General features: G+C 44.1%; 1 protein-coding gene across 1 annotated transcript; it reads left to right on the top strand.

Annotated features, from left to right (window-relative positions):
* The first annotated feature begins 1,368 nt into the window (after window positions 1-1,368).
* LOC311116997 (uncharacterized protein) lies at window positions 1,369-5,091 on the top strand. Its single transcript, XM_084192007.1, has 6 exons — window positions 1,369-2,055; window positions 2,306-2,396; window positions 2,972-3,037; window positions 3,189-3,227; window positions 3,525-3,808; window positions 4,566-5,091. Exons 2-5 carry the CDS (start codon window positions 2,312-2,314, stop codon window positions 3,797-3,799), a joined length of 465 nt encoding a protein of 154 aa, XP_084048133.1. The 5' UTR covers window positions 1,369-2,055; window positions 2,306-2,311; the 3' UTR covers window positions 3,800-3,808; window positions 4,566-5,091.
* Window positions 5,092-10,618: the final 5,527 nt, after the last annotated feature.

The raw sequence follows: 10,618 nt of genomic DNA, 5'->3' as shown, positions 1-10,618 counted from the left end.
GGCCCCTTCCATCCTCCCCTCAATACGGTGCAGTCGTCCTGTCCCCTTTGCAGAAAAGCATCCCCAAATAATGATTTTTCCACCTCCATGCTTCACGGTTGGAATGGTGTTCTTGGGGTTGTTCTCATCCTTCTTCTTCCTCCAAACACGGCGAGTGGAGTTTAGACCAAAAAGCTCTATTTTTGTCTCATCAGACCACATGACCTTCTCCCATTCCTCCTCTGGATCATCCAGATGGTCATTGGCAAACTTCAGACGGGCCTGGACATGCGCTGGCTTGAGCAGGGGGACCTTGCGTGCGCTGCAGGATTTTAATCCATGACGGCGTAGTGTGTTACTAATGGTTTTCTTTGAGACTGTGGTCCCAGCTCTCTTCAGGTCATTGACCAGGTCCTGCCATGTAGTTTTAGGCTGATCCCTCACCTTCCTCATGATCATTGATGCCCCACGAGGTGAGAACTTGCATGGAGCCCCAGACCGAGGGTGATTGACCGTCATCTTGAACTTCTTCCATTTTCTAATAATTGCGCCAATAGTTGTTGCCTTCTCACCAAGCTGCTTGCCTATTGTCCTGTAGCCCATCCCAGCCTTGTTTAGGTCTACAATTTTAACCCTGATGTCCTTACGCAGCGCTCTGGTCTTGGCCATTGTGGAGAGGTTGGAGTCTGTTTGATTGAGTGTGTAGACAGGTGTCTTTTATACAGGTAACGAGTTCAAACAGGTGCAGTTAATACAGGTAATGAGTGGAGAACAGGAGGGCTTCTTAAAGAAAAACGAACAGGTCTGTGAGAGCCGGAATTCTTACTGGTTGGTAGGTGATCAAATACTTATGTCATGCAATAAAATGCAAATTAATTACTTAAAAATCATACAATGTGATTTTCTGGATTTTTGATTCCGTCTCACACAGTTGAAGTGTACCTATGATAAAAATTACAGACCTCTACGGTTGGTGGTAGTCTCCATACTACATGTCCCAGCCATTGACATATTTTGTGTTGTGTCTGTTTCAAATTAAAAGTATCCTCAAACAGATCTTTATTTATCCATTGTCAGTGGAAACTAGTATATTTACTGCCACAGACAGTACCTAACCCTCTGAAACACTATTCACCTAACAGGCAATCAAATAATGATTGACAACATATAAGCTATATTTCAACTGCAAATGTTTATTGAAAAACATAAATACATTTACCCAATAATCACTTGCTGTCTTTCAAATACATTGTTAAAGTTGTTGGAATGGTTCTATATAGATCTTTTAGGGGTGTCATATATTCAGCAAGCAATAAAACCCTTTATGGTTGTATCCCGAAAATGTTTGTCACGGTTTCGGCCGAGGCTGCCTCTCTCCCTTGTTCGGGCAGACTTCGGCGTTCGTTGTCTCCGGAATACTAGCTGCCACCGTTGTATGTTTCATGTTCGTTTGCTTTTGTCAGTTTGTTGTGACACCTGTTCTCGTTTAGCGTAATTAGTGTCCTATAAGTTTCTCGTTGTGTTTGTCTAGTGTTGTGTGTTATTGATTTTGGTCTGTCGTGTGTAGGGCTTATTTAGTATTTTCGCTCGGTTGAGCTTCCCTCCACTGCGTTGGAGTGTTACGCACCTGTTTAGTGCGCTTTTGTTTTTGTTCGCCTTCGTGCGTAATTTCGCCTTCGGGCAAGAGTTGTCGTATTTCCTTGTTGGAGATTTACTAAAGTCTGTTGGACTATACTTCGGTGTCCTGCGTTTGATTCCACCACTGCACCCACCTACAGCACGCGTGACAATGTTTTCTAAGAGTAAAGTGAGTGACTGTGTGCATTGAGTGTTGACTTATTTGATGACCTGGAGCGAGTTGGCATGGATAGAAAGATTTCTTAAGAATCAATTTACATAAAACAATTTTGTACCAAGATTAGCCAAAAACATGTGTTCTTAGGGAAATGCTTAGGGTGTTGGGGTGTGGCAATTACCTGGAAAAGGTATGATAAAAGACGTCTGAAAAACAGCAGAGAGGCAACTCTGTCTCTGGACCACATAGCAGACTGCTTCTACCAACTCCAGAATCTCCAGGTTAGTTGAACTTTATCCCTCACTGACGTCCTTGGAGGAACGGTTTTCTAGACAATGTGTGTCTGCTTCTGCTTTGCTTGCTCTTTGTAGTCTAGGCCGGCCGGGTGACTGTAAAAGGACTTTGTGACAACTGCTGATGTAAAAAAGGCTTTAGAAATGAATTTGATCAATTTCAATTGATTGATTGGTTGATTGGTTGATTGGTTGATTGACTTATTGTCCAACCTGGATGGGGGTGTTTTCTGTGTAGGAAAGGATGAGGAGCCATGGTGTGTTAGTGCTGGTCACTCTGCTGGGTTTCCTGTTGACAAACCAGCTCAACCAGGTTAACGCTAAGGAAGGTATGTCTAGTGTGTGTGTCTTTGTGTTTGTTTGTTTTTGTGTGTGTACATTTTTCCTGCCTTATCAGAACCACAATGTCCTGACAAGTCACTAGAATGTCCTGACAAGTCACTAGAATGTCCTGACAAGTCACTAGAATGTCCTGACAAGTCACTAGAATGTCCTGACAAGTCACTAGAATGTCCTGACAAGTCACTAGAATGTCCTGACAAGGTAGGAGAACCGGAAACATTTTGAAAAGTCAGGACTTTTTTCATGTGCTGAATTTGTTTAAATGCTAATTTAGGTTTAAGTGTTATGTTTAGGGCTTGGGGTTAAGGTTAGGGTTGGGGTTAAGATTAAGGTTAGGGTTAAAGTCAGGGTAAGGGTTAGGGTTTGGTTTAGGGTTAGGGGTTAGGAAAAATAGGATTTTGAATGGGAATAAATGTGTTCTCCCCAAAAAGTCCTGAAAATTCACCAAAGCAAAGCTGTGTGTGTGTGTTTTAAAGACAAATAGAAAGGTGTTTTTGAGTATGTAGAAGATGCATCCTTTCAATACAGTTCAATACATTTTACTGTATGTCCTCTCTGACAGATGTAACTGTCAGTGGGCTCAGAGAACTGGATTCTGCAGAGGTTGATCCTATTGCTGAAAAACAGGGTAAGAGTGTATGTTTCTCTTGGATTTCCATCCATCTATCACTAAAATAATTAATGAATAATATACCACTATTAATAATAATAATAATGACAATGGTAATAGAACTGTTGGTTCATTTTAAATAACTTTAGTTTAATCTTTCTCTGAAAAGACTCTGTGCCTCAAGAAGAATTAGAGGCTCAAAATGAAGGTAAGTTAATCTCTCTACAAAGTAGTACATTGATAATGACTTTACTACTGGGAGTAATGATAATAATGTAGCTGGCTGAGGAGTCAACACCTAGCTGTAACTAGTGTGAACATGTCCTGGCATACTCCCAGATAATGATGTCTCATACATTGTGATATTGATATTAATGTCCCATATGTACAGTGGCAACTGATATTGATATTAATATATCATATGTACAGTGGCAGCTGATATTGATATTAATATATCATATGTACAGTGGCAGCTGATGTTGATATTAATATCTAATTTGTACAGAGGCAGCTGCAGTAGGATTACAGCAGGAGATTCAGGGGACACCCGATGCAGAGAAGTTGCAAAATCTCTTTTGGGGATGGCGTCAGAGATATAACAGGATTATCTGGAATCTCAGACGTATCAACCAGTGGCTGATCTGGCGTCTCAGGCGTCTCAGAAGTATCAACCAGCGGCTGATCTGGCGTCTCAGGCGTCTCAGACGTATCAACCAGCGGCTGATCTGGTGTCTCAGGCGTACTGTGCGTTTTGGAAGGTGGCACCATCGCTATTGTTAATAAGCAGCTGTAAGTCCTAGTCTTTCTTTATGGGTGAGATGTCTTTGTGTGTGTGTGTATGTGTGTGTGTGTGTGTGTGTAAGTTCTGACATACAGTACGTGTCTGTGCAGAGAGCGAGGGAAGGAGGGAGAGGGTGAGGGAGGGAGGGAGAGAGAGGGTGAGGGAGGGAGGGAGGGAAGGAGGGAGAGAGAGAGAGAGAGAGGGGGTGAGGGAGGGATGGAGGGAGGGAGAGAGAGAGAGAGGGTGAGGGAGGGAGAGAGAGAGAGAGGGTTAGGGAGGGAGGGATGGATGGAAGAAGGGAGAGAGAGGGTGAGGGAGGGATGGATGGAGGGAGAGAGAGAGAGAGAGAGAGTGGGTGAGGGAGAGATGGAGGGAGGGATGAGGGAGAGGGTGAGGGTGAGGGGGAGGGAGAGGGTGAGGGAGGGAGGGAGGGAGGAATGGAGAGTAATACGTTGCATGCATTTGAATTCTGAAAATGTGTGTGACCTGGACATCTGAAAGTAAAGTCATGTCATAAAGTTAGGAGGGAGGGTAAATAGAGTACATCCTGAACATTTGAACTGCATCCACGATCTGGGTTCTTTATTCCTGCCTCCAGTGATACAACAACCAATTGGAAACAAGCAATTCTACAAATTAGTATTATTGTATTATAATAAATCACAGTAATATACTGTATGTGTGTGTGTGTGTGTGTGTGTGTGTGTGTGTGTGTGTGTGTGTGTGTGTGTGTGTGTGTGTGTGTGTGTGTGTGTGTGTGAGTAGTTATCAGGTATTGAGGATCCTCTCGTCTCCATATTGATTGGACCACTGCGTAAGTCACAGGTCACCTGACATCACCTGTCATTATTCCCAACGGATGCAGATCTACAATCCACAATATATCCATCATTGTACCATCCATTGTACCATCCATAGCTTCTGAATGTACCATCCATAGCTTCTGAATGTACCATCCATAGCTTCTGAATGTACCATCCATAGCTTCTGAATGTACCATCCATAGCTTCTGAATGTACCATCCATAGCTTCTGAATGTACCATCCATAGCTTCTGAATGTACCATCCATAGCTTCTGAATGTACCATCCATAGCTTCTGAATGTACCACCCATAGCTTCTGAATGTACCATCCATAGCTTCACAATAAATGTGAATGTTTTTTCCGTCCGGATTGATACATCAATATTAATGACGTTACTGATAATCGATGACGATGTGAATTCATGGTGGAAATGTTGTATGGCTCACCTGTTTAACTGCGATCCTTCAATAAACCTGTATTAAGCATTATACATTGTTAGCTGGGCTTTTTACACCTGTCAAATATGTCAAAACCTCCCTATCTTTGCTCATCTGATTGACAGTTCAGTGGTTGTCATCATGTTGATAGGTAGAGGAGGGTGATATGCTGGTTTGCACACTCTGCATGCGTTCCAAATGACACTCTATTCTGACCAGAACCGTATGGGTCTTTGGTCTGAAGTAGTGCACTGCGTAGAGAATATGGTGCCATTTGGGATGCAGTCTCTCATATACTTCCTGCTGACTTTATAGATCAAAGGTCACATTGGGGGAACTAGACACTGGGCAACAGAAACCACATCACTATCTCTGCTCTGACTGTCACGGTTTCGGCCGAGGCTGCTCCTCCTCCTTGTTCGGGCAGGTTTCGGCGGTCGTCGTCCCCGGAGTACTAGCTGCCACCGATCTATGTTTCATGTTCGTTTGGTTTTGTCTTGATGTTGTACACCTGTGTCTAGTTAGTCCTCATTAGTGTCCCATTTTAGTTCTCGTTGTGTGTGTATGGTGTTGTGTGTGATTGCTCTTCTGTTTTGGTGTTCTGAGCTACGTACTTCCCTCCGTTGTTTGGAGCGGTTTTCGCACATGTTAGTGCGCCTTTTGTTTGACGCCTGTGTGCGCCTTTATTTCGCCTCCGGGCTTATTGTGCTCGCTTACTACGTGAATATTCACTAAAGTCTTTTGGACTTAGCTTCTGCGTCCTGCGCTTGATTCCTGCACCACACCCACCTTCAGCACCCCTGACAGAATCACACACCTTTACTAATGGAATCAGCAGGAACAACAGTCACGCCTGAGTCGCTGGAGGAGCATGTCCGCGGCCAGGATGACCAGATACGACAACTGGGGACCGCTCTACAGGACGTCATCAACACCCTGCACCGATGGGAGTCCAGAGGGGTACCCACACCTCCACCTACCCTGCCACCCCCATCGGCCGGTCCACCAGTCCCAGGTCCGGAACCCAGTGGGATTCGGCTCTCGCTCCCGAGGGCGTATGACGGAACAGCTGCCGGGTGTCAGGGTTTCCTCCTGCAGGTGGAGCTCTACCTGGCCACTGTACACCCGGTGCCCTCGGGACACGAGAGCGTTTCCGCCCTCATCTCCTGTCTCACGGGCAAGGCGTTGGAATGGGCCAACGCCGAGTGGAGGAGGATGGACGCCACCACCATCTCCTACGCCGAGTTCTCCCGTCGCTTCAAGGCCGTGTTCGACCATCCACCTGAGGGCAAAGCGGCGGGGGAGCGTCTAGTCCACCTGAGACAGGGGAGGAGGAGCGCACAGGCGTTCGCGCTGGAGTTTCGGACTCTAGCGGCAGACGCAGGGTGGAATGAACGGGCCCTCATCGACCATTTTCGATGTAGCCTACGGGAGGACGTTCAACGTGAGTTGGCCTGCAGGGACACCAATTTCACCTTCGACCAGTTGGTCGATATGTCCATCCGTCTGGACACCCTGCTGGCCACCCGTGGACGTCCCGAGTGGGTTCCGTCCATTCCACCCTCCGGCACCTCCGAGCCGAGCCCTATGGAGCTCGGGGGTGCTGGCGCTAGAGAAAGGAAGAGGAGGAGCCCGAGGGGGCCTGTCCCCTGCACCAAGTGCGGTCGTGGAGGGCACACTGCGGCCAGGTGCTGGGGAGGGTTCCCCGAGGGAGGAGACAACAGGCCCCGCACTGGGGAGCCTTCCCAGGTGAGTAGACGCCCCACTTACCCAGAGCTCTCTGTTGCGCACTTTTGTATACCTGTTTGTTTCCCACAGGTTGCACCTCATTCCCAGCATAAGGCGCTAGTAGATTCAGGCGCAGCTGGGAATTTTGTTGATCTGAAGTTTTGTTTAGATTTAGGGATCCCCCTCCTACCTGTTGACAAGCCTTTTCCCGTTCATGCTTTAGATAGCCGCCCGTTAGGGTCGGGGTTGATTAGGGAAGTCACAGCGCCACTTAGGATGTGTGCGCAGGGGGGTCATGAGGAGACTATACAGTTGTATCTGATCGACTCTCCTGCGTACCCGGTGGTGCTGGGAATTCCCTGGTTAAGCACCCATAACCCTGCTATTTCGTGGCAACAGAGGGCTCTCAATGGGTGGTCTGCTCAGTGTGAGGGGCGATGTCTGGGTGTTTCCGTAGGGGCGACTTCGGTGGAAAGTCCAAACCAAGTGCCCGCACTGCACATTCCGCCTGAATATGGGGATTTAGCTCTCGTGTTTAGTAAAGCTAGGGCGACGCAGTTGCCTCCTCATAGACAGGGGGATTGTGCGATTGATCTCCAGGCAGGAGCAGCGCTCCCACGGAGCTACGTGTATCCCTTGTCTCAAGAGGAGAGAAAAGCTATGGAAACTTACATAGCCGAATCTTTGAGACAGGGATACATACGGCCCTCCACTTCTCCCGCCTCCTCGAGCTTCTTTTTTGTGAAGAAAAAGGATGGAGGGTTGCGCCCGTGCATCGATTACCGTGGTCTCAATCAAATGTAGTGCCTTGGGGTCGGAGGCCGAGCAGTTGCCATACCAGTAATATTATGCCAGTAAATATCTGAAGGCAAATGCACAAACACACGGAGACAGTCCTGAGGTAACCAAATACTGCATATGAGCAATGTTGTATATTTTGAAGTGTTCTTGTGGGTTAGCTAAGGCTTAATGCCTGAGGAGGCAGAGTAGCATATTATTCTGTTGAGAATAGAATGTTGATGCCTGGACAATGTAGAAACCATGTAGAACTGTATCATTTAAAATGTAGGCTTTCTAAATACATCTGCAAGACGTCTTGCCAATTAACAAACTATGTCTATTTTAAATACACAACTTGAATCCCTCCACAGCCTCATAGAGGATCTAGATATATTTTCTAACCTCTCTGGATTACAACCCAATTATGATAAATGTACTATATTACGTATTGGATCACAAAAAAATAAAAATGTTACATTACCATGTAGTTTACCAATAAAATGATCTGATGGTGATGTGGATATACTCGGAATACATATCCCAAATGAAATAAATGATCTCACTCCAATACATTTTAATAGAAATTTAGCAAAAATAGACAAGATCTTGCTATCATGGAAAGGAAAATATCTGTCAATTTGTGGAAAAATCACCCTGATTAACTCTTTAGTATCATCCCAGTTTACCTATTTGCTTATGGTCTTGCCTACGCCTAGCGAACAGTTTTTTAAATTATATGAGAATACAATATTCCAATTTATTTGGAAGGCAAGCCAGACAAAATTAAACGGGCCTATTTATATAATGAATATGAATTCGGAGGACAGAAATTATTAAATATTAAAGCATTAGACCTATCACTAAAAGCCTCAGTCATACAAAAGTTATACTTAAATCCGAACTGGTTCTCTAGCAAATTAGTAAGATTGTCTCACCCAATGTTCAAGAATGGTCTTTTTCCCTTTATTCAGATTACAACCTCTCACTTTCAGTTATTTGAAAAGGAAATAATCTCCCAAATATCACTATTTCTAAAACAAGCCATTGAAAGTTGGTTGCAATTTCAATTTAATCCTCCAGAAACGACAGAACAAATAATGCAACAAATATTGTGGTTAAACTCAAATATACTAATTGATAAAAAAACATTTTTTCTTGACAAAATGTTTAAAAAAGGTATAATCTTCGTAAATTATATCATCGGTAGGACTGGTGGAGATATGTCGCACATGCAGCTAACAAAAACATGGAAATGTCTGCTCTACCCAAAATTACAACCAAATAAATGCAGCATTACCGCAAAAATGGAAGAGGAAAGTGGAAGGGGGGAAATTTAAGGAACTTGTCTGTCGGCCTTGCATTAAAGAACATAATTGGTTAAAGAAAACTGTGATAAATAAAAAAGTATTCCAGTTTCATTTAAGGACCAAAGGATTGACAGCCGTCCCATATAGATTGCAAAATAGTTGGGAAGAGATTTTTGACGTACCGATTCCATGGCATAGTGTTTATGAACTTATACGCAAAACGACGCCGGATTCAAAACTTAGAATTTACCAATAGAATGTTATTTATATGGGGGATACAATCTTCCCAGCTCTGCAGATTTTGCTGCGAAGAGACAGAATCATTAGATCATTTGTTTTGGTACTGTCCATTTGTATCTTGTTTTTGGACAAAGGTCCAGGAATGGCTAAAGGATTGCAATATTTACCTGGAGCTAACCCTGCAGATAGCACTACTGGGTGATCTGAAAAGTCATAGTCAATCGATCAATAATATAATAATACTTTTAGCAAAAAAAATTATTTTCAATTTACAATCTGTAGAAACAATGAGAATTGAAAGGTTCAGAACTTTTGTAAAACATCACAGTACAGTTGAAAAATATATGGCAAATAGAAATCCAATATGGATGGTGTTAAGAGATAGATGGGAGGTGTTGAATGGAGTTGAAGGATGGGACTAATAACAACTAACAACAATTAATAACAACAAGATAACTAATAATGTAAGCATACTGTGTCCATAATAAGTATATAGGTTATAGGTTGAGAGCTTTTGTGAAAGAGCACAGTTAGAAAGATATGGCATATAGAAGCAAACCGGATGGACATCATGAAAATGATCGGAGAGGTTGAGGGTAGAGGAAGTTCAGGAGTAAAAACAAACCAAATAGAATTATTGTAAAATTGACTGTGTCCATAAAATGTAGATAGTATGTATAAGCTGGAAGTAGAGGCCTAAGCATTGTTGTTCACTAGTTTACTCCAATTAGGGAAGGGGTGGTGTGGTTGGAAAATAATATAGGGAAATATATATTTTTAAAGGATATGTATATGTATATCTGGACCCCTCCAAACTAGCTTCAATGCCATACAACACTCCTTCCGTAGCCTCCAACTGCTCTTAAACGCTAGTAAAACTGAATGCATGCTCTTCAATCGAACGATGCTTGCACCCGCCCGCCCGACTAGAATCACTACTCTTGGCGGGTCTGACCTAGAGTATGTGGACAACTACAAATACCTAGGTGTCTGGTTAGACCGTAAACTCTCCTTCCAGACTCACATTAAGCATCTCCAATCCAAAGTTAAATCTAGAATCGGCTTCCTATTTCGCAACAAAGCCTCATTCACTCATGCTGCCAAACATGCCCTCGTAAAACTGACTATCCTACCGATCCTTGACTTCGGCGATGTCATTTACAAAATAGCCTCCAACACTCTACTCAGCAAATTGGATATAGTCCATCACAGTGCCATCCGTTTTGTCACCTTAGCCCCATATACTACCCACCATTGTGACCTGTACGCTCTCGTTGGCTGGCCCTCACTACATATTCATTGCCAAACCCACTGGCTCCAGGTCATCTATAAATCCCTGCTAGGCAATTCTCTGCCTTATCTTAGCTCATTGGTCACCATAGCAACACCCACCCGTAGTATGCGCTCCAGCAGGTATATCTCACTGGTCATCCCAAATCCAACACCTCCTTTGGCCGCCATTCCTTCCAGTTCTCTGCTGCCATTGACTGGAACGAACTGCAAAAATCTCTGAAGCTGGAGA

The sequence above is a fragment of the Coregonus lavaretus genome (genome assembly GCF_964263955.1).
Source record: "Coregonus lavaretus genome assembly, contig: HAP1_SCAFFOLD_349, whole genome shotgun sequence".
Taxonomy (NCBI): Eukaryota; Metazoa; Chordata; class Actinopteri; order Salmoniformes; family Salmonidae; genus Coregonus; species Coregonus lavaretus.
The sequence above is the reverse complement of the archived record's forward strand: the minus strand, read 5'-3'. Positions and strand labels throughout refer to the sequence as shown.

What these genes read in the sequence shown, in the direction of transcription:
- LOC311116997 (XM_084192007.1), top strand. Translation starts at nt 2,312, where the DNA reads ATGAGGAGCCATGGTGTGTTAGTGCTGGTCACTCTGCTGGGTTTCCTG. An exon ending in CCAGGTTAACGCTAAGGAAG is followed by an intron (nt 2,397 to 2,971) that starts GTATGTCTAGTG and finishes CCTCTCTGACAG; the next exon opens with ATGTAACTGTCAGTGGGCTC. An exon ending in ATTAGAGGCTCAAAATGAAG is followed by an intron (nt 3,228 to 3,524) that starts GTAAGTTAATCT and finishes TAATTTGTACAG; the next exon opens with AGGCAGCTGCAGTAGGATTA.